At 41.4% G+C, this 25,400-nt stretch overlaps 1 protein-coding gene across 10 annotated transcripts in view; it reads right to left on the reverse strand.

Annotated features, from left to right (window-relative positions):
- Positions 1-25,400, reverse strand: part of LOC121875626 (COMM domain-containing protein 7-like) — a 37,901-nt gene that overhangs the window by 6,932 nt on the left and 5,569 nt on the right. For 3 of the 10 annotated variants that reach the window (XM_042380224.1, XM_042380222.1, XM_042380223.1), the window contains exons 2-4: positions 22,940-23,010; positions 9,796-9,903; positions 3,705-3,836 (exon numbers count right to left, since the gene is read on the reverse strand). In XM_042380224.1, coding sequence (XP_042236158.1) covers positions 3,705-3,836; positions 9,796-9,903; positions 22,940-22,999 — 300 coding nt within the window. In that variant the 5' untranslated portion in view covers positions 23,000-23,010. Of the gene's footprint in view, positions 1-3,704; positions 3,837-9,795; positions 9,904-22,905; positions 23,011-24,381; positions 24,527-24,623; positions 24,685-25,400 lie in introns of those variants that run through there. The other 7 variants (XM_042380229.1, XM_042380228.1, XM_042380226.1 and 4 more) reach the window with 6 other exon arrangements.

The raw sequence follows: 25,400 nt of genomic DNA on the forward strand, positions 1-25,400 counted from the left end.
GGTGGGTAAGGGTTACAGACAATGTAGAACACCTCAAATGTTACAATTGTATCAAGCTTCCCTTGCTGCTGTCAGGGAACGTGTAAACGAACTCAGACAAAATGCATGGGAGACATATGTCAACAGCCTGAACCAACACACATCCCTCAGCAAAGCCTGGAAAGACATAAACATAATCAGAGGTAAAAACAGAAGACACGTCTCCCATCCAAACCCTCTGCAAAAGTCGAATGAGCTAATAACAAAGTGGGCTCATGTGTCGAGCTATGACATGTTACCAGCTAGGACTCGGGGACTCCTTGATGCGAAGTCTGTAGAGAGAAGTAATCTTATTAGCTTTATGCTGGGCAAACAGCACGATGAGTGTGATGTTCCATATACTGAGTGGGAGCTTGACGCCGCCCTCGCCAGGGGTAGGTCTACTTCCCCTGGAGAGGACGGAGTCACCTACAACATCATTAGACTACTAAGGCGCGTGCCAGGCAATCCATTGTTGGTATTGTACAATATGAGTCATGCCGAGGGCCAACTACCCACATCATGGACCAGCAGTATTGTTGTACCAATACCGAAACCAGGACAGCCTGATGCCTTTCGTCCCATATCACTAACCAGCTGCCTGTGTAAAACCTTTGAGAGGATGGTTCTTGGCAGACTCTTATATAGAATCAGAGAACACATGTCTCCTAACATAAATGGCTTCACCCATGGTAAAGGTGTACATAATTGCATCACCACATTCCTAACTGTGCATGGTGATGAAAGGCACAGATACACCACATTTCTTGACCTAAAAGCTGCATTTGATATTGCCAATAGGCAACTGATATTGTACGAACTAGCCAAAATGGATATAGGAGGTAGGCTGTTACACTGGATAAGTGGTTACCTAACCAACAGAAGGGCTGCTGCACTGTTTCAGGGTTACAAAAGTGAAGTTAAAGATATGCAACTTGGTACCCCTCAAGGTGGAGTACTTAGCCCCACTTTGTTCAATGTTCTTATGAATGCATTATTAAATTTAATACCAGACAACCCCAGCAATATCTCAATCAGCTATGCTGATGATATTCTTATACATACTAAAACTCATCGTGAAATGCAAACCACCCTGAACCATGTATACGCAGCCTGTGAACACCTCGGTCTTATTATCTCCACTGACAAAACTAAGGTGTTCAACAAACAAGCTGGTAACCGCAAACGCGGCCCCGCCAAGTTCAAGATAGGTAACAACACTATTGACTATGTTTCTTCTTTTAAATATCTTGGTGTTTCCGTCCCTTGTACCCTACCTGCCATACAACAGCTAACCCGCCAATGTACTGACAGACTGAGACCTCTTAGAAGTGTAGCGGGGTACAGCCCGCACTATGGTGCTAATATTAGAATTGTTAAAACAATGTACCTAGGCTATATAAGATCTCTGATAGATTACCACGCACCAGCCCTGGTCATTCGTGACGGGAAAGGCGTTGACAAGCTCGAGAAAATGCAAAATAAAGCCCTCAGAATTATCCTAGGATGTCCCATGAGCACTAAAGTACTTAATATGAGGAAAGAACTAGGTATACCCAGTGTTAAAGATAGAATAATTGAAGTCAACCTCATGATAGCCCTGAGGCTTCTGCGTGGTGATCCTGATAACATTGTTTCCTTAAAATTGCTAGAATGTATGAACCATGGGACTACTGAGTCTAAATGGATCCAAACTACAGCTACACATATGAAGATATTTGGACTAGACCACCTGTACAAAGTTGAGACACAACAGCGCTTCCTGCCACCCTGGCGGACAGTTCCCTTCGATATCACAATACCGACGTATCCGCCTAAAAAATTAATTATACAAAGCATTTATCTCCAACACACTGCCAAATTGAGAGCTCTTGAACACATACACACTCTACAGACTGATGATAATATCACACAGACCATCTACACTGATGGATCTCTAAACACCGCCTGTGGGAGGGCTGGAAGTGCTATTGTTGTGACTCAACCTGACGGTAATATAATTGAGAAAGGAGTTAGAATTAACAACTGGGCATCCACTCTACAAACTGAATTAGTTGCCATACTCACAGCTATTAAATTCATTGAAACCACTGTTACTGACAGTCTCATCATCACTGACTCTCTATCCTCACTACTTGCCCTTGGTACCCTCGACTCAGGTTGTCACGATCTTGTCTCTGAAGCCAGACACAAATATGCGTGCCTTGTTGACCGGGGTGTCAGGGTCAAACTGTTGTGGATCCCCTCTCACATAGGCCTCATAAAACATGACAGAGTTGATGCCCTCGCCAAACTCGCGTCTAACAAAGACACCGTTGAATACAATTTGGGTCTGTCAAAAAGAACCCTTAAAACTGTAATTAGGAAAGAACTTATTGATGAGTTTGACGCAAGTAGACAAGTGCAAACAGGCACTAGTCGATCCATAGTTTACCATGATGAGATGTATCAAGTGAAACATGTATATGGAGCAAGTAACAAGATCATTAGATTACAAGATGTTGTAACCGCTAGATTAAGGTTAGGATATAAATACCTTTGGCAGTATGTTCCTCAAGCAGATGTAAACAAAACTAAATGTAAAGTGTGTGGCCATACATATGGCCACACACTTGAACACTACGTCCTCGACTGTGTGAAGATAGAACCTTTTAGGGACAGGTCCAAGCACACTGTGTGTGAAATGGCACAACACTTCATCTCTAATGGCAAGATAGCCGACATATTAAGATTGTATCCACTTTTTTGCACCTAGTAACTATATCAGTTCTCATGCACAGAACCAAATACGCAATGTGCTTGAATACCTCCCACGTAAATGTGAATAACAAAGTGTGAGGCCAGACATACTGCCTCACACGCCTGTTCTCACGCATTTGTGAATAAGTTACCCTTTATGTATAGAACTAAACAAATAATGTAAATGAAATACTGTGTAACTTTCAGTGCCATAATATCCTGACAACCGGGGTTAATTATTATGACCCTTTGTAAACCCTACTCTGTAATCCTTTTGCGCTACCGCTCACAGGATGAGTGTGGGGTGCACAATAAAGTAGCCGCTGCAAGCGGCAAAATAAAAAAAAAATCAATGTACCCACCTACCACACTCACACCTACCACACTCACTGTACCCACCTTCCACACATTATACAGATGCTGCCAACACCTTCCACACGTTGCCACTCTCCACCACAGGTCCCTCACTAATCAGTACTGTTCTTTTCACCACATTCACTCTCAGGACCTTTGAGTCTATTCCATCCTTCTGTTTCTTAAATTTCTCCACTGCCTCTACAATACTATCAGCACTACAACAACTGACCAGTCCCATCATATTGCCTCCAGCACCATGATAAACAGAAGGGGGCTCAAGACACACCCCTGATGAACCCCGACTTTAACCTCACGTGCCTCACCATTTACTCTCACAGTATTTGTCATAACCAATCAAACAAGACATTCTTCGACCTCTAATTTGATCATGACCCGCTGCATTACCTAATGTGGTACCCTGTCAAATACCATCGACCAATTGGATACCGACAACTTGAGAGTACAGTATTGTTATTTTTTTATTTACTTTTTATTGTTGTTCTACATACAATCTGTGGTGTAATGGTCAGCTGCTCGCCCCATAAGTGTGTACAGTGAACACTACCCATAACAACCTGTGAGGAACACACCTGTGACACAAAGAGATTAGCCCTGTCTCTCTGAAGCCCTGAGGAGGTGAGGAGAGACACGAGGTCCTCGCCTGATACAGTGTCGCTGATGACAGACTCCAGAATGCCACACAGCATCTCCACGTGTAACTCCTGTTGATGAAACAAGTCTAAAATCAAGACAACACAAGTTATAAAATAATTACAGAAGGCACAACACAAGTTATACAATAATTACAGAAGGCACAACACAAGTTATACAATAATTACAGAAGGCACAACACAAGTTATACAATAATTACAGAAGGCACAACACAAGTTATACAATAATTACAGAAGGCACAACACAAGTTATACAATAATTACAGAAGGCACAACACAAGTTATACAATAATTACAGAAGGCACAACACAAGTTATACAATAATTACAGAAGGCACAACACAAGTTATACAATAATTACAGAAGGCACAACACAAGTTATACAATAATTACAGAAGGCACAACACAAATTATACAATAATTACAGAAGGCACAACACAAGTTATACAATAATTACAGAAGGCACAACACAAGTTATACAATAATTACAGAAGGCACAACACAAGTTATACAATAATTACAGAAGGCACAACACAAGTTATACAATAATTACAGAAGGCACAACACAAGTTATACAATAATTACAGAAGGCACAACACAAGTTATACAATAATTACAGAAGGCACAACACAAGTTATACAATAATTACAGAAGGCACAACACAAGTTATACAATAATTACAGAAGGCACAACACAAGTTATACAATAATTACAGAAGGCACAACACAAGTTATACAATAATTACAGAAGGCACAACACAAGTTATACAATAATTACAGAAGGCACAACACAAGTTATACAATAATTACAGAAGGCACAACACAAGTTATACAATAATTACAGAAGGCACAACACAAGTTATAAAATAATTACAGAAGGCACAACACAAGTTATACAATAATTACAGAAGGCACAACACAAGTTATACAATAATTACAGAAGGCACAACACAAGTTATACAATAATTACAGAAGGCACAACACAAGTTATACAATAATTACAGAAGGCACAACACAAGTTATACAATAATTACAGAAGGCACAACACAAGTTATACAATAATTACAGAAGGCACAACACAAGTTATACAATAATTACAGAAGGCACAACACAAGTTATAAAATAATTACAGAAGGCACAACACAAGTTATACAATAATTACAGAAGGCACAACACAAGTTATACAATAATTACAGAAGGCACAACACAAGTTATAAAATAATTACAGAAGACCCAACACAAGTTATACAATAATTACAGAAGGCACAACACAAGAGTGTCATGAGATAAACAAGTACTGTATCCAACTGGAGTGATGAACATGAAGATCTGAGCACTGGCCATTCTTCAGGGATGTGAATACTGTACTGTACTGCAATCAGAGAAACACTTGGATCTTCTTGTTTCCATTTACCAGGAGTAACTTACAAGTGGAATAATATTACCATCACCAGTTACATATACAAAAACTTCCTTGTAATGAATGACAAATTTAGTGGCAGCCATGTACAGTATTCTTTGGCATTATTACCTGATGTACTGTACTGTACTGTACAGAATGCCCTTAAAATCCGCGGACCTCGATTATTTACGGATGACACCCTGGATGTACCCAAGAAAGTCTGTAGGTAGTTTTAAATTTGCCAGCATATTTGCAGCCGGGACATGGAGCCATTTGTTCTAGAAAAAGCAATTTCTTTTACCTGTATTGTATTTGTACAGTATATAAGTGTGTGTGTGTGTCTACACACACACATATACAATAGTTTAGGTAAAAAAAATAATTGTCCTAATGTAACGACCACGGTCATACACGTCAGTTAGCGCCAAAATCAAATGATTCATATTATGCTCAATAGCCCACAAAACATGTAACTCTGCTTTCGTTTGAGTCCTCCATCTGAGGAGACCGTTTTCTCATCACTTCAAGACACCTCAGTCCTCCGTTATCCCATTTTCTCTGACTTACTGAAACCAACCTCTCTATAACATGAATTTGAATGTGAGAGAGAACACCCTTGTTTTGAATCAACTTAGATATATCTGTTTACAGCTGGAACATTCAAGATCCACTGTGAGTGGTGTTGAACGCTTCAACTGTCCTTATTGTTAGTAAGACGTGTCAAGTAAGCGAGTGTCGAGTTTGCCAGCTAGAGTGGCGTATTTTATGTCGTCCGTGGGGATACCCAGGAGTTTCTGATCGCTACTGAAGTTACAGTTTTACCCCGCCTAACGCGGTTTCACTTAACGCGTTTTCGCATATACGCGGTGCCTTGCCAAAGCTGAACTTTCACTTAACGCGGATTTTTTCCACATATAGGCGGTGAGTGTCCGAGACGCTATTTTTAGATTTGCCCCACCCGCCACCCTGCCTGACTGCCTGTTTTAGCTCATAAAATTCATACAAATTACCAGGCCAGAATATAATTTACATTGCTGGAATTCTTATAATTTGGTGATCATTTTGAATATAAACATCATATATTTTGCTTTAAACTTACAATTTTTAGATAAAAATTTTTCTCTAGGTAACTATGGTATCTTTTGTCCAAAATATATGACATTTATATTCAAAATATTCCTGGTCTTACAAGGAATCCAGCAATGTCAATTATATTATCCTAACTTTAGTTTGAGGTATTATTTATTAAAATTTAGTGGTTATCCCACACATCTCCTTGGGACGGTTGGTGGGGGGTGGGGGGGAGGGAGGGACCAACCGACCATCTGTTACCCTGTGAAGAATTATTATTTTTTTTTATTAACTGAAGATATTTGTTTTAGCTCATAAAATTCATACAAATTACCCGGTCAGAATATAATTTACATTGCTGGAATTCTTATAATTTGGTGATCATTTTGAATATAAACATCATATATTTTGCTTTAAACTTACAATTTTTAGATAAAAATTTTTCTCTAGGTAACTATGGTATCTTTTGTCCAAAATATATGACATTTATATTCAAAATATTCCTGGTCTTACAAGGAATCCAGCAATGTCAATTATATTATCCTAACTTTAATCTGAGGTATTATTTAATACTAAATGTTAAAAACTCTGGAAGGGAGGATTGGTGGGGGGTGGGGGGGAGGGTTGGGACTGACCGCGCGGTTGGAAGAGGGGGGGAGGCAAGGTGGGGTACTTTGATTGACAGATAGTGTCGTGAAGATTATTTTTTTTTTATTAACTGAAGATATTTGTTTTAGCTCATAAAATTCATACAAATTACCCGGTCAGAATATAATTTACATTGCTGGAATTCTTATAATTTGGTGATCATTTTGAATATAAACATCATATATTTTGCTTTAAACTTACAATTTTTAGATAAAATTTTTTCTCTAGGTAACTATGTTATCTTTTGTCCAAAATATATGACATTTATATTCAAAATATTCCTGGTCTTACAAGGAATCCAGCAATGTCAATTATATTTTCCTAACTTTAGTTTGAGGTTATCCCACACATCTCCTTGGGACGGTTGGTGGGGGGTGGGGGGGGGAGGGAGGGACCGACCGACCATCTGTTAGCCGGCTGTGTAGTGTGAGAGGGGGAGGGAGTTGAGTCCATTATTTGAATGGACATTAACTTGGCGACTGTATTTCTCTATTTCTCTTAAGTATTAATTGTGTGCATGTACCATCATAAAATTAAGATGTTATTTTTACTACAACATAGGTATGTGCCTTCAAAAAGTGGAGTTTGGGGGTCGGGCCGGTTTCTATTGGAATTAATCCCATATGTTCTGTTGTTCACTTAACGCGGATTTCACTTAACGCGGGACCCTCTGGGTTCAATTGACCGCGTTAAGTGGGGTACAACTGTATATCATTTTGTCGCCCCGACATCAGAGAATCTGGTGTTTATAGTTTAGTTCGTATCAGTTGTCTATTTAAGAAAGTCATTAATCTCCTGAACAGTTCCTGTCAAACTCAAAATTCTCCAAGACTTAACGACCGTTTGACCTGGGATGTGGTCTGCGGTCAGGCCAGTAGAGTTGTTAGTGCATATATAACTCCATTTCACCTCTTTACTGACAAACTCAATCTCTGATTAGATCATGAATATAGATGGAGAAAATTAGCCTGATCTGTGACACTGACCGTCACAGCTAGGTGTCCAACGATTACTTTGAATAGAGGGCCTATTGTTAGTGAAATTAGTCTTTCTAGAAGGGATATGCCCTCAGGCCCGTATATATGCCGGCGCGCGAGGAAAAATCACTCCCTCTGTAATTTCTCCTCCACGTCCCAGGTATGTTCACGTGTGTTCCACGCCGCCACATTAACTCAGTTTAACTTAGTCAATTTTGTGAATATCAGTGTTCATGTTTTAACATAGTACCTTCCGTGCCAATTGAGTCGAGTAACGTAGAGATCTAGCTATCGTCTGAACCGGTGCCAGACGTATGTTTTGTATAGGTTAAATATTCACTCTCTCTGTGATTTCTCCTCCACGTCTCCAGACGCTGTTGAGGGGGTTAGCAACACTCCTGAGGTTCGGGAGCCGCCTATGGGCACGATGTCTCTCAAAGGATGTCTTTAAGGTGGCGAGATTAGAATCCCAGGGCGAGATTCCTTAGCAGACGCCACGGCCCACCGCCACGAGTCAACCTTTCCCGAGCCAGGCGCTCCGAGCGAGCCTGTAAACAACTTTGGTCCACTGACTCCGTCGTATGATCATGGTCTATCTACTGTTCTTGGTTATATGTATGGAGCCGTATTAATATCCATGCTTGGGGATGACTAGCAGAAATATAGTATCCCAGGTTAAGTATTGAACCACTGAAAGAGTTAAAAGTGCCATGTTGTTCCTTGCGAACTAACCGTAGGTATTGTATGTTGCTATCATTGTGGAATTGTCCAGTGTGTTATGTATTTATCGGTAATGAACATGTAACAATAACCTGAGAGTATAATGTTAAAACCAAGAATTGAAGAGGTAATTGGTTACTTGTAAAAGTAAGACCTGAGGGTCCAGTGATATCTTGTGTATAATAATTACTTAATCTCATTTGTCATGGTAATAATACCACAATTGTCTAATGAAGTAATAAGTATTTGGAGGTGTTTAATGAGGTAATAAGTTCTTGAAGTGTTTGATGACTTGAAAAGTTAATTGCGGTTCTGTTTTGTCTGGGTGAATCTAAGATGCATCTTCTCCACTCACTGTGTTAATAAATATTGAGTTAGTAAACTACGAGTATCACCACTCTACTCCTTCTAAACATTGGTTCCCAGAAAATAATACTTACTCACGTGCCTATACATCTACCACACTACCCACAAACTTTCCATGAGTTATGTTATATCATGAAAAGTCTGGGTGGTGGCAGTTACCCTTTGTAAGTATAATAAGTGTTGTACTAAGAATAACATGGTTCCCCAGACTAACCCATGTATAAGAATAGACGTAAAACAGAGTATACTTCAGAAAGGTAAGAACATTGAAACTGAGTAAATATAATATATATGAAAGAAATGAAAGACTTGGAAAGTACAAGAAAAGAAAGATAAGACATGTATGTACATTGTGGAACTAACAACACAGCATAGAAATTATTAAATAAATGCATCATGAAAGTTTAATATAGAGAACATAGATAACTGAGAAGAGAATTACTTGTATAAGAATAGAAAGTATATTTATAAACAAAGAATTGAAGAATAATAACAGAAAAGAATATCAGGATGGGAAATTATAAAATGAGAAGAACTCGGCCCGTTACACTAAGGCCAAACATAAAGGCTTTATACATTTCTTTGTACACAAGTAAAAATGACCCCCCCCACAGTCAGCAAATGTTATTCACAGATTTGGTGATTCACGGCCATTTTGAGAACCTAACCCCCACGAATTTTAAGGGCCTACTGTACTGTACTTGAAGAATGAGCCACACACCTGCAGGCTGCATTTCTCAACACTAATTACCTCAAAAGGCTGACCAAAACACAACTGTACTGACATACAAGCTATTCAGTGCCCCTCAGTGTAGACTATATCCTCACCACATCATCCCTGGTGTTTGTCACAACATAGTAAGGGGCACATCTGTCACTCTGTTTTCTTTGGTTGGCCACACGTTGTAGACTTGCGTCCCAAACAACCAGGAAACTCTGAAATAATGGAGAGGTGATGATAATGATGATTGGAATTTGTTTATAAAGTACAGATGCAAAAAATAGTATACCCTGTACAGGGCCCCCCAAATTCGTGGGGGTTAGGTTCTCAAAATGGCCGTGAATCACCAAATCTATGAATAACATTTGCTGATTGAACATTTTTACTTGTGTACAAAGAAATGTATATAGCCTTTATGTTTGGCCTTTGGACAATTATTTCTTTTACCTAAACTATTGTACAGTTAACCCTCACTTTACGCGGTCCCGCATTCTGCGTTTCCACGTTTACGCGGTGCCTTGCCAGAACCTCACGTGCTCACATTACGCGGTACGTGAACCTCATTACGCGGAGAGTGTCCGGCGCGACGCTATTTTTAGATTCGCCCCACCCGCCACCTGCCCGCCTGTGCTCCTCGCCTCTCCCTCCTCCTCCCTCCGCTTGGGCAAGCGGCGTGGTAAGGTTGCGCAGTGTGTGTCTTTGTTGCGTTATCACTGACGTCATATGACGTATCAGACCTGTGATTGGCCATGCATCCCTACCCCCCTCAGCTGCTAGCTGTAATTGGCTTAAAGTATTATGACGTGTCCACCCGGGGGAGGGAGGGAGGGAGGGAGGAAAGACGACGCTTGACCTAGCCGCGGCAGTTTCATCCCTCAAGGCCACACCGTGTAAACGCGCATCCATTGTTCCGTAAAATGGCTTCCGCCGGACCACCACCCCCAGGGAGAAACCTTTCCTTACCTGGACCCAGCGGCACTAAGCCAAAGAAGACACGACGTTCCTTAAGCTACGAGGTGAAGTATACCATCATCCAAGAGTTGGAGAAAGGAACAAGGCAGGTTGATTTGGCGCGCCAGCATGGTGTGAATGAATCTACGATTCGAACAATAAAGAAGGATGCAGCCAAGATAAAGGAGCACATGAAGATCACAAAGTCTACAGGTGCTTCTATGATCAAGTATTTTCACAACCAGGTGCTTCTCAAGACAGAGAAATTACTTGTGAGGTACTTGGTGCGTCAGGCGCGACGGAACATGGCGGTCGACACGCGCTCTGTTAAGGACTACGCACGTGAACTGTACATTGCAGTGGCACGAAAGATGGGAATTACAGAGCCCAAACCCTTTAATGCTTCCTCTGGGTGGTTACAGAGGTTTAAGATCCGGAACAAGATCACCAATATAAACATTGGTGGTGAAGAAGCGAGTGCTGACCGTGCTGCGGCTCGGGAATTTCCTCCGTTTTTACGTGAGATTATGGAGGAAGGACAGTACAGTGACGACCAGGTGTTTAACATGGACGAATCTGGTCTTTTCTGGAAAAAGCTACCTTCCAAGACCTTCGCTGTGAAGAATGCCAGCAAGTGTCGGGGCCGGAAGTTGCAGAAGGAACGCATCACCGTCCTGTTTACCACCAATGCCTCCGGTACCTGTAAGCTCAAGTTATCGGTGATCCACACAGCACGTAAGCCGCATGCCTACAAAACCATGGACATGACCAAGCTAAATGTCCACTGGCTGACCGCACGTAAGGCGTGGATGTTCTCTACACTGTCCCTCTCCTGGTTTGATGACTGTTTTGTTCCCGATGTAAAAAAATTCTGTGAGCGACAGAATGTGCCATTCAATATTTTGTTGCTGCTGGACAACGCACCAGGACACTCGCCCCTACTGTTAGATCGTCACCCCAACGTAAAAGTGGTCTTCCTTCCTCCCAACACTACGTCTATATTACAGCCCATGGACCAAGAGTTAATCTGTAATGTAAAAGCTGCATTCTCAACAAAAAAATTCCAGCTCCTGAACGACTACACCAACACCAGGGAAGAGTTGCGTAACCTGAGTGACACCACCACCGATAGCAAGAGCGAAGAAGATGAGGATCAACAGTTGGAACAGCAAAAAATACTGTTCAAACAATTCTGGAGAGTATTTAACATCAAGAAAGCTGTGGACTTCTTGGTGGAGTCATGGGATCAGCTGTCTATTGCTACAATTCGTCACGCATGGAGACATGTGTTGCATGGAATACCAGGTGAGAGGAGGAGTCAATCTGTGACTGGTGAGTTTCAGAATGTTGCAGTAGCAGTGGACCTTGCCAGAGAAGCTGCGCAGACTGTTACAGTACCAGGCTTCTCCGAGACCACCAACGACGACATCCTGGAGGTGATCAGAGATCCTGAAGTGACTGCCGAAGAGATGTTGGAAGAAGATCACGTCAGTGAAGAGGAGGAAGAAGGTGCGTCATTCTCCGAAGAACACAGTTTAACTCATAGTGATATTAAGGGTGCCATGGAGTGTGCAGAGAAAATGAAGTCCTTCCTTTCCCGCAACAATGACGATGACCGCTATGAAGTCTTCCATACCCGGCTGGTGCAGGCTATGGAGCCCTACATCAAGGTGTATCACGACAACATCAACACCAGCCGTCAGCAAAGCATAACAGATTTCTTCGCCCGCAACCCACCACAGCCAGCCCAAGCCAGTGATAGTGACAGTGAAGATGACTTTGAGGGATTTGTCAGGGAAGCCCTGACAACTGTAAGTGACAGTGATGATGATTCACCTAGTAATGGTGATTCACCCGAGGGCCAGTAATCTGCCCTCTGCCTCGGAACCAGCCTCCATCCCCGTATGCCGACCCATCTCTTCTACTACCGTAAGTGTTCCACCTAACTTTTAGTTTTTCTAACCTAACCTTTATTTTTCCTATGTTAACCTCTATTTTTCCTAACCTAACCTCTTTTATATTACTTGTTTTTTCATACCATCATAAAATTTTTACTACAACATAGTTGTGTGTCGTCAAAAAGTGGAGTTTGGGGATCGGCCCGGACTCCATTTCAATTAATCCCATATGTTATGTTATTCACTTTACGCGTTTCTCACTTTACACGGGACCCTCCGGGTTACATTAACCGCGTAAAGCGAGGGTTAACTGTATATATGTGTGTGTGTGTGTGTGTGTGTGTGTGTAGACACACACACAAAACACATATAAATAAATAATAATTGGAAAATCCTTTCACACATAATCAGAAACAAATTCATAAAAAATATGACAGTCTACCCTCAAGTCCGTGCTATATTAATAAAGTTCTGTAATAGAGAACGGACTTGAGGGTAGACTGATATATTTTTAATGAATTTGTTTCTGATTATTTGTGAAAGGATTTTCCCATCATATACAGTGGGGTATGCTATAACGAACGTAATTGGTTCCAGAACCTCGTTCGTTATAGCATTCGTTCGTTATAGGATTAATCCGTTCCAGGCCCCCAAATACAACCACTTAACACTGGAAAAATCCTGTGGAAAATGTAAAAAATACGGTACTTTATCTTACCCTAGTGTTATTCAGCATGCAGGTACCCCTAAACACTGGCACATCACTATCACTTCCACTGGGAGTCTTGGCTTTAAGGTCCTCAAACAATTGTCTGGCCTTCTCACAAATTATAGCTTCACTAATGTTACCACCTGCCATTTCTTTCTCCTTTATCCACACTAAGAGTAAATTTTCCATCTCTTCAATCACATTACACGTTGCTTTACTAAGTCTAAAGATTCCCTTAGCCACTTGCACAGTTTTTAACTCCTCTTTATTCTTCAAAATCGTACATATAGTCAATTTAGCCATCCCATACTCATCACTAAGTTTCGCAATGCTTCTTCCATTCTCACGTTTCTTTATAATTTCTTTCTTAGTTTCAAGGGTTATTAGCTTTCTCACTCGCTTTGGACGACTCATTGTTACAACTGTATACTTGTATAACAAAATAGTTATACAAATAACGCGAATTTCCACATCAAAAGACGAAATTTCAACAATAACAGTGGTGCACTGGCTACACAATGAGACAAAGATGGCGCCTGACGCTCTTGTTGTGGGTCGCGGTACAACAATATTCATGCGCCAGGCGAAATAGTCCCGTATTCATCCGCGTTCGTTGTAGGAGTTGCGTTCGTTATAGCATTCTCAATTTTATAAGTAAAACCGTTCGTTATAGGAATATTCGTAGTAGGATCCGTTCGTTATAGCATACCCCACTGTATACTGTACAGGTAAAGGAAATTACTGTCTCTAGAACGAATGGCTCCCTGTCCCAGCCGTGAAAGTACCGGCAACTTTAAAACTACCCACAGACATTCTTGGGTACATCCAGGGTGTCATCAGCGGATAATAGAAGACAGCGGAGTAAAAATCCGCGAACTTGGAGGGCCCCGGTAGTGCAAAAATGAAGGTAAATAAAATAATTCGATGGCTACAGTATGATAAATCTTGATTAAAATATAATAATTCATGGTCACAATAGTGGTCCCTAGTTTGTCGCGGGGGTTACGTTCCTGATATCACCACAAAAGAACAAAACCATGATTGTTCTTTTGGGTATTTTCACTTGTCCTGTTCAGTGATATTTAGTATTATAACCATTAAACTTTGACTAGTATAGCCCTAATGAACTCTCTCTCTCATATATCATTAAACAACGTGTAAAGGCAACATAATAAAGACACAAATAAAAATTGCATTTGTTCTATATAATACAAGACAAATGTGTGATGACTCTGTCCCCTCCTCACTCTACCACCACTTGCTCCAACTGGGCACCAGGAGAAGAAACTGCTTCACCAAGCTACTTGACCCCAGTGACCACCGACTCAGAACCAGTTTCCCATCTGACTATGAGACCGGGGTATCGAGGCGAGTGTCTATGCCCGGTAAGCGAGTCTCTTCTCTGCGGCCTACAGTGTTCCTCTTCTCCCGGGGTGTGGACGACGGATTGTATTAAGGACTACCGGTGGTGATGGTAGTGTACTACGGCGGTAATCCCCGGTTCATCGTGGTTGGCCATCACAACCTAGACTTGCTACCTGAGCTGCCAGTTCTATCAGTATGTGTATTTAATGTTTAAAGTAAGAATAATTTAATAAATGTCTGGTGAGTTTTGACAAATACCTACATAGTTGTGTGACTTTTGTTTTGATAATTGCATATTTTGTTTTAGTTGTGATATTCAATGCAACTAATTAACTAATCTAATCAATACTTAAAATAAATGTTATTATATTACTCAGTTTACATGATAATCTTCTTAACCCTTTCATAACTTAAATTAGTCTGTCTTGTGTGTGTGCCCCTTACTGGCTGCATCAACGCACAGTATTTCAACCCCCAGATTACTGACTCTCTATGTTAACTTGTCAACTTTGCTCCATGTTGTGGGCAGCAAGGAGGGACATACTGTACTGACCAGCCCAGTTATCCTCCCTCCCAACTCTCCCTCAGGTACATCACAGCAGATGATGATGATGATGATGATAATGAATAATGATGATGATGAATGATGATGATGAATGAATGATGAATGATAATTAATATGTAGATCACTTTTGATTCCTTCACCCCATAAGCCATGATTCACACCGGTCTCAAGTTTCTTTATTATTTTGACTTTCTCAAGTAAAGTCAACACTTCTCTATCTCTCTCAGGCTTATTTGGGGCATTACTGCCCGTGTCACTGCCTTTACAGGGATGTTTTAGAGCCACGATGGGTCATCCTACTGTCAGAAGGATGACCATTAAACCCTGTATTGGGTAGAGAAAAAGTCGGGCTTCCTGTTGAAACCAGAATTTGATATGGACGCCAATGGTCGATTCATCACTATCAATGGGAGCGCCTCAATCAATGATGCAGTGTCTTTTATGCTTATAATAATGACTGAAAAAACATACAGTAGTTACAGATTTATTGATAATAATTCAATGCAAGTACAGCTACTCCTCATCTTACGACATACTCGACCTACGACCACCCGCACATACGACCGCCGCAGTCGGTACCAAAAATTGTTCAAATGACGCGCGTATTTTCTAGACCGCAACGTTGCCATCCCGTACGAAAGCGTCTCGTGGGCTGGGTCGCCGCGTGGCTACAGCACCCACGCAGCAGAGCGCTTAGTTGGTGTTTGGCCGTCGTTGTATCCGCAACTGATCGCGCTGTGTACCGACATTATTTTCGTATGTAATTCACTTTATAATGACTGGCAAGCATACAAGTAAGAGTGCTGGTGGTGCTCAGAAGAAAAGGAGACAGTCAATTACTTTTGAGACGAAAATTAAGATAATAAAGCACTATGAAAATGGAAAAACTGTAGCATCCATTTCACGTGACCTAGGCTTCTCTCACTCAACCATATCTACCACAGCTCCGCCCCGACTTACGACCTACTCGACATACGTCCACCTGCATTTATGACCTGCCTCAGTCGTACCAAAATTTGGTCAAATTACGTATTTTCGAGTCCCTAAGTCAGTACACAGACAAAACTTTCATCTGTAATTCACTTTAAAATGGCTGGCAAGCTTAAAAGTGAGTGTTTTGTGGTGCTGAGAAGAAAAAGAGACACCCATTTTCGATTTTCTATGTATTATTTAAGCATTTCCGACTTACGACCATTCCGACTTACGACCTGGATGACGGTCCCTAACCCCGTCGTAAGTCGGGAGCAGCTGTATTTTGATGGAAGATCAGATACAAAAGCGTGTACCCTTAAGCCTTCTAACCCTACAGGCTAAGGCAAGAAGCTTTTTCCAAAGCCTGAAGGAGCAGGAGATGAGAGCGACCAAACCTTCACAGCCAGTCATGGGTGGTTCCAAAGGTTTAAGAAACGTTACAGTTTGAACGGTGAAAAGGTGAGTGGAGAGGCAGCAAGTGCTGATGTGGGTGCTGCTAAAGCTTTTAAGGAGGAGTTAGATCGTGTCATCGTGGAGGGAAATTATTTGCCTGAGCAAATATTTAGTGTGGATGAAACTGGCTTATTATGGAAGCGCATGCCTGAACGGACTTACATCCACAAAGAGGCGAAAACCATGCCGGGATTCAAGGCATTCAAGGACTGAATTACACTTCTGTTGGAGGGGAATGTAGCTGGTGTCAAGATAAAGCCCTTCATGATATATCATTCAGAGAACCCAAGGGCTTTTAAACATGTCAACAAGCACACACTGCCAGTGTTTTATTGCAGTAACAAGAAAGCCTGGATGACCCTAGCACTGTTTGAGGAATGGTTCATGAATTGTTTCATTCCACGAGCCAAGGAGTATTGTCTGCAACAAGGGATTGCATTCAAGATTTTGTTAATTTTGGATAATGCTCCGGGACACCCACCACACCTGCACCCTGCTGTTAAGGTAGTCTACATTCCACCTAACACTACCTCTGTCATCCAACCCATGGATCAAGGTACTATTGCTGCTTTTAAAGCAAATTATTTACGTACAACCTTCGCTCAGGCTGTTGCTGCTACTGAAGGTGAGAAAGCGCTGTATAGTACTGTACTAAACTGTACTGAGCTGTGCTGTACAGTACTGTGCTATACTGAGCTGTGCTGCACAGTACTGTACTATACTGAGCTGTGCTGTACAGTACTATACTATACTGAGTTGTGTTGTACAGTACTGTACTATACTGAGCTGTGCTGTACAGTACTGTACTATACTGAGCTGTGCTGTACAGTACTGTACTATACTATACTGGGCTGTGCTGTACAGCACTATACTATACTGAGTTGTGTTGTACAGTACTGTACTATACTGAGCTGTGCTGTACAGCAGTGCTAGGGTGTGTCATAGGAGGGAAGATCAGCTAAAACTAATGGCCCATCACTTTTTGGGTAGATTTTAGTGTATATAAACAGAAAATAATTTCAGTTTCAATATTTTGCAACCTTTTGCTAGGTAAATTTTAGAGTGAAATTTATCGAAAATCTAACGTACAGCTGCATTAGTGCATTACAATTAAATAGTGAACATTGCTTTCTGACTTCATTCTTTAACAACCCAACTAACAACATTTTTCGTTTCAGACTTGATGCATGAAGTTGATAATATTTGGCGATGGCTGCTTGTGTCAGGACGAGAACCAAAAATCCAGCCATCTCAGTCACTATCTTGGGGTCTGGGGGAGAGCTCCTGAAGTCGGAGTTGCTTACATTGATAAATGCTTTGAGATACGGTGTTTTAATCAGGCAAATCAGTGAAAAAGAACCAAAGAACTTACACAAACAAAGACATTGCCAGTGATATGACCAAAGCTACCTTGGCACAGTACACTCTGGCTAACGCCAGTTCAAGCCTCCAGTCATAACAAGTCAGAAGCATTAGTGAGAGACTGCTAGCTGTTGGGGAAAAGGCAAGAGATATCTCTTGGGAGAGGAAAACTGCAGTTGGTGACAGCTTGCCAAGCAACTGACCAGTTATTTGACATACTACTTCAGGTGCCCAATTGTTCTCTTGGTCCTGAGTTTGGATGCATCGCGGATCGCAAATCCGAGGCCACATTCTGTATTTGCAAGCTGAACTGAAGATTCCTGTGACTTAACTGGCATTTTGCCGTGCTAATAGAGAGAGAAGACTGGAGGAAAAGTAGGGGCTCTCATGATTTCTAGCCAAGATATTCCGGAGTCCAAGAGACAGAGGCTGCCAGAGAGAGACAGAAGAGGAGAAGAGCTACGGTGAAAGAGACTTGAGAAGGCCCAGGGTGAGGTAAAAAGGCCGAAGATTGGAGTCAAGCTGATTCAGAGTTTGGTCCTGATTTCTGGCTCATCCTCGAGTGCTGATCAGGAGAATGGTGGACTTTGTCCTAACTCCAGAAAAATAATGATCCCAAACCTTCCGGGCATAAGATTCGAAATAGGAAAGATATCCTGAGCATAGCTTCTGCCAGCATGCCACACCACACTGGTCTCAGAGAAACTGCAGAGATAGCAACAGCTGCCTGCTGACGGTGGCTTCGATAACACCTGATGATGTTCACCTGGTGATAGATCACAACAAAGTAAGGAGAGCTCAGGGAAACCTCTGTCAGTAACCTAGGAAGAGGAGCTTGATAAGGATAAGAGAAAATGGAATCACCAAGCCAAGTTCTTGATGGGAGAAGGATGACACTCAAAGTGTTCATGAAAGTTGGAGATTCTGGACACAAGTTGTTCTCGCCATCGTGAAGGCTGAGGAACACTACTCCCTGCTGCAGTGAACCAGGAGGGAAGTATTTGTGGCATTTACTCCAGAGAAAGATGACATCATCAGGAAACCAGCTGAGATAGTGGCAGATAACATTGTGAACTGGCTCAGAGAGAGGAACGTAGGACTCAGACCCCTGCAGGCCATTGGAGGGACAGCACCAACACGAACACACAGGGTGGCAAGGGGGGGTCATACAGTGGATAGAGCGGAAGATTGGGAGGAAGCTGGTCTGGATTGTTTGTGACCTCTACACCAACGAGTTGCCACTCAGACATCTGATCCAGGAGCTGGATGGCAAGACTCTTTCAAACAACAGATGGTCTGGTCCTCTTGGCAAGATGCTGGACTTTGCCACTGAGTTAGAAATAAATCCGAGCTTTGAAAAAATCACAGTTGGCCCTCCACTCGTTGAGCTTGCACATACTGTCATTGACGACCTGAGTACTGACCAGTACTATGGGTTACATGATTTGCAGTGCCAAAAACTGGGGGTCAGTGCCTGACAGACTTGTTTACCTGCAGATAGTGTTCAGCCCTGCCATTCTAGGTGGGTGTCACAACAGCCTCTAGTTCAGAATTTGGTACCATCAGTAAATCTGAACAAAGGGGAACCAGCTTCACAACCTGAGACTTATTGTCCAATTCATCGTGAGTGTCTACTTGCCAAATTGGTTCAACACCAAGGTCAAGTCATCGTTCTCCGAAGGTCCGAGGCATGTTCTCTTCCAGTTTGAGCTCCTGAGGAGTCAGCCAAGGAAGGTTGTTCAGATTGTGGAGCAGACTGTGAGGAGATCTTCCTGGTATGCTCATCCCGAGGCAGTTCTGCAGACAATGCTCTGCAGCAAGGATGAGGAGGAGAGAAGAGTGGCAGTCAAAAAGATCTTGGATATGAGACTTTTGAGAGGATCTGGGGCATGACGTAATCACAGGATTTGCCCTTCAGGGTCAGGAAGACTCCTGAAGTCAATCTAGGTGCCAAGACCCTCACTGATCTCATAGATCTGGATAACATCCAGGCTGGCAGTGAGCCCTCTCTTACCTGCAGCCTCACCAATGTTCAAGTCAGAGCTTTCCTGGACAACCCCATGCATGTCCCTGCCTGGCCCTCGCACACCCAGAGTATAGAGCGTTGTGTACAGCAAGTGAGCGAGGCCAGCAGTCACATGTACAGCCAGGAGAGGAGGGAAGGCTACATCCGAGCTCAGGTGGTCAGCAGGGAGGTGATGAGTAGAAACAGAAGCAAGAAAGACATGTTCTCTATGGTGTGCAGCAGCAACACCTGGCTCATAGAGTAGTAAAACCTGCTTTTGTATTTGATGATTTTGTTTTCTAGCGAATATTAAATTTAATAAATGTGTCAAGATCATTCATTTCACTATTCTGGATCATTTTCATCCTAATAAATTAACCTGATACATTTACTTTACTTTAAATAAGCTATTTAGTGGTGTTGGTAAAAGGGTGGGAATACTGAATTTTCATAAGATTTCAAGTTAAAATTTACCTAGCAAAAAATGAAAACTTTTCAAATCTGAAGATATCACATGATTCTGAACATAGAACTACATCATTAATACCATGGGCCGATTTTTCAAACTCAAAAAAAAAAATTCACCTCCGTATGACACATCCTAGTACAGCACTGTACTATACTGAGCTGTGCTGTACAGTACTGTACTATACTATACTGAACTGTGCTGTACAGTACTATACTGTACTGAGCTGTACAGTACTGTACTATACTGAGCTGTGCTGTACAGTACTGTACTATACTATACTGAACTGTGCTGTACAGTACTATACTGTACTGAGCTGTACAGTACTGTACTATACTGAGCTGTGCTGTACAGTACTGTACTATACTATACTGAACTGTGCTGTACAGTACTATACTGAGCTGTGCTGTACAGTACTGTACTATACTATACTGAACTGTGCTGTACAGTACTATACTGAGCTGTGCTGTACAGTACTGTACTATACTATACTGAACTGTGCTGTACAGTACTATACTGTACTGAGCTGTACAGTACTGTACTATACTGAGCTGTGCTGTACAGTACTATACTGAGCTGTGCTGTACAGTACTGTACTATACTATACTGAACTGTGCTGTACAGTACTATACTGTACTGAGCTGTACAGTACTGTACTATACTGAGCTGTGCTGTACAGTACTATACTGAGCTGTGCTGTACAGTACTGTACTATACTGAGCTGTGCTGTACAGTACTGTACTATACTGACCTGTGCTGTACAGTACTGTACTATACTGACCTGTGCTGTACAGTACTGTACTATACTGAGCTGTGCTGTACAGTACTGTACTATACTGAGCTGTGCTGTACAGTACTATACTATACTGAGCTGTGCTGTACAGTACTGTACTATACTGAGCTGTGCTGTACAGTACTGTATTATACTGAGTTGTGCTGTACAGTACTGTACTATACTGAGCTGTGCTGTACAGTACTGTACTATACTGAGCTGTGCTGTACAGTACTGTACTATACTGAGCTGTGCTGTACAGTACTGTACTATACTGAGCTGTGCTGTACAGTACTGTACTATACTGAGCTGTGCTGTACAGTACTATACCATACTGAGCTGTGCTGTACAGTACTGTACTATACTGAGCTGCGCTGTACAGTACTATACTATACTGAGTTGTGCTGTACAGTACTGTACTATACTGAGGTGTGCTGTACAGTACTGTACTATACTGAGTTGTGTTGTACAGTACTATATGATACTATACTGAGCTGTGCTGTACAGCACTGTACTATACTGAGCTGTGCTGTACAGTACTGTACTATACTGAGCTGTGTTGTACAGTACTATACTGAGCTGTGCTGTACAGTACTGTACTATATTGAGCTGTGCAGTACAGTACCATACTATACTGAGCTGTGGTGTACAGTACTATACTATACTGAGCTGTGCTGTACAGTGCTGTACTATACTGAGTTGTGCTGTACAGTACTATACTATACTGAGCTGTGCAATACTATACTATACTGAGCTGTGCTGTACAGTACTGTACCATACTGAGCTGTGTTGTACAGTACTATACTATACTGAGCTTTGCTGTACAGTACTGTACTATACTGAGCTGTGTTGTACAGTACTATACTATACTGAGCTTTGCTGTACAGTACTGTACTATACTGAGCTTTGCTGTACAGTACTGTACTATACTGAGCTGTGCTGTACAGTACTGTACTATACTGAGCTGTGCTGTACTATATAGTACTGTACTGTACTGAGTTGTGTTGTACATTACTGTACTATACTGAGCTTTGCTGTACAGTACTGTACTATACTGAGCTGTGCTGTACAGTACTATACTATACTGAGCTGTGCTGTACAGTACTATACTATACTGAGTTGTGTTGTACAGTACTGTACTATACTGAGCTGTGCTGTACAGTACTGTACTATACTGAGCTGTGCTGTACAGTACTATACTATACGGAGTTGTGTTGTACAGTACTGTACTATACTGAGCTGTGCTGTACAGTACTGTACTATATTGAGTTGTGTTGTACAGTACTGTACTATACTGAGCTGTGCTGTACAGTACTGTACTATATTGAGTTGTGTTGTACAGTACTGTACTATACTGAGCTGTGCTGTACAGTACTGTACTATACTGAGTTGTGTTGTACAGTACTGTACTATACTGAGCTGTGCTGTACAGTACTGTACTATACTGAGCTGTGCTGTACAGTACTGTACTATACTGAGTTGTGCGGTACAGTACTGTACTATACTGAGCTGTGCTGTACAGTACTGTACTATACTGAGTTGTGCGGTACAGTACTGTACTATACTGAGCTGTGTTGTACAGTACTTCCCCCATAATGTACAATGACCCAATAGTCAGCTACTGTACTGACACAAGAGGCTGGACATCTTCCGTCACATAATATTTACACACTTGTTATCACTGTAAGTTATAGCATACCATTAATTGTGTGTGTCATTAAAGCATTACATACATCGTTGGTCAGCTGAGACAGTGCCAACACGTTACTCTTCTGCTCCTCGGACATCAACATCGTACTTGAGCCTGAGGAAGAGATTATCATTCTATGAGCATTTTAATATTTCTACAACTTATATGAACATCAAGTGTTTCAGACACAGTTCTGTATTACAACTGTATTGTACAGAAAGTCACTCTCATAAAACTGTATTTTGTGGATTCTTCCTAAATACTGTAGAGTACAGCAGTTAACTATAAACTCTCTAACCACAATACTTTTAACAAGTCAAGAATTTTAGTTAAATTATGAGAGTTTAAGTGACTGTGTGGAACAACTGTACAGTACAATGGACAGCCTGACGTGATGAAGGTATGTTAGGAAAGTTATTGGTACAGTACTAATAGTTTGTTTACTGTGGGACCTCACTAAACTGTCCATGTCAAGGCAACAAAACCAAACCAGCAACAGAGGAAAGAAAAAACGTCTCTGAGCTAACATAAAGAGGTGGCAAGTAGTCCCCCATGACCTCAGCCTTTCAGTAAACAACAATAACTATCACTGAACCTAAATAATAACACACCATCAAGTACAATAATATATACCATACAGTACACAAGTCTGGTAGTTCTCCGTGATCTGTTTCAGCTAAAATCAGAGAGTTTGGAGAGGGTGTTGGTCAATTATCAAAGCAACTTGGGTATAGAGGCCACAGTTTACTTGACATATACTAAGTATTACCAAAGTTGTTTAATCAAAGACACCAAACCATTATTAATATCAAGACAAGCACATTAATACAGGTTGACAACCCTTTATCCGAAATTCCGAAAAGCTCTGAAAACCGAAAGTTAGTTTTTTTTTTTTTTTTAACAGGGATTAGCCCATCGGGGCCTGGGGACGAAAATGTAATAGTAATAATAATTATAATAATAATTATTCATAGTAAATAAAAAATTTAATACAAAATACACCCAAATAAAATAATAATGATAACAATAATAATAATAAAATATAATAATAAAATTAATAATAATAACAATAATACTGTAATAATAAAATAATAATTAAGAAATACAAGAATGAAAAAAAGATAAAAAGTGAGAAACACGACCTAGACCTAAGAAGAATTATTATTAATATTATGTATTATTATTATTATTATTATTATAATTATTATATTTTCGCCCCCCAGGCCCAAATGTGGGTCAGTGACTTGTGCCCAGGTGGGCAAATACACACGTAAAAAAAAAACTAACCATTCTATAAGCCGAAAAATTCCGAATTCCGAAATGCCTCTGGCCCCAAGGATTTCGGATAAGGGATTGTCAACCTGTATATGCCATTACCTCAAAATTAACCAAATGATATTTGGTTATTTTGGGTTTTTGTTCGCGTAGTATAGATTGGTTGTCATCAGACAGCTGTAAATGATCTACACTAGCAGCCCCTCTTACCTTAGGTCAGGGGTCACCAAATTACGGCCCGCGGGCCGGATCCCAAGTCCTTCCCCGGCTCGTGGTAGCTCCGCCTACGCTCTGACGTTACCAGAGCTTTCGTTCTGGCTTGCAAGTATTGAACAGAATGATTATGCGGCCCGCGCTCGTCATTCTTTCAGTTATCCGGCCCACTGTAAAAAAAAGTTTGGTGACCCCTGCCTTAGGTTAATGTACAGTACAGTACACTGGCCACAACCTACTTGGTGTCAATTTAAAATTGGTAGTCCTATGTTTTCACCAGGCAGCTGCTGCTATGGTGAGCTGTAAAGTTTTGGTGTCATAATATGTTGTCATTCACTTATTTAAGAAAACAGTTCAGGTACATTACACAACTTAAACCTAACCTTTACGACAAATAAGTATAAAACAACACTTAAGGCTAAGAAAATGTTCTCAAACTCCCTTACACCATCACCATCGTTCTATGGCCATTTTCCACACTTACTTGGGTTAGTTGTGGTCACCTGTTCATGCTGCACGGTCTCTTGTCAGGTTCTTAACTCTAATGTCATTTCTCACAACCTCTCCCCATGTTATTCCTGGCCTGCTCCTGGCTCTCCTCTCCTCCACATACAGACTCCTGCACCTCTTGACCAAATCAGTCTCGTACATTCTCTCCACATGCCTAAACCGTCTCTGCTTTGCCTCTACACAGGACTTCACCAATATTCTCAATACCCAGCTGCCCTCTTAGCTCTGAACGGCACCTCCTGTCCTTCAGTGTCACATTACACATCCACTTCAACATTCTTATTTCAGCTCACTCAAGACTACTCATAGCATCTTCTTTAACTGCCCAAGTTTCACTGCCATACATCACACTTCTCACACGAGCCACATACAGTAAGTTCCTCCATAACCCGTGTTTTTACTGCACAATTTGGTTATAATGCGATGAATGTATTCAGGAACCCAATTGGATACTGTATAATACTATTGAGTAAACAGATCTATGTCACTCAAGTAGGAACAAGTGG

Source organism: Homarus americanus, unplaced genomic scaffold (genome assembly GCF_018991925.1).
Source record: "Homarus americanus isolate GMGI-L3 unplaced genomic scaffold, GMGI_Hamer_2.0 scaffold22250, whole genome shotgun sequence".
Classification (NCBI taxonomy): domain Eukaryota; kingdom Metazoa; phylum Arthropoda; class Malacostraca; order Decapoda; family Nephropidae; genus Homarus; species Homarus americanus.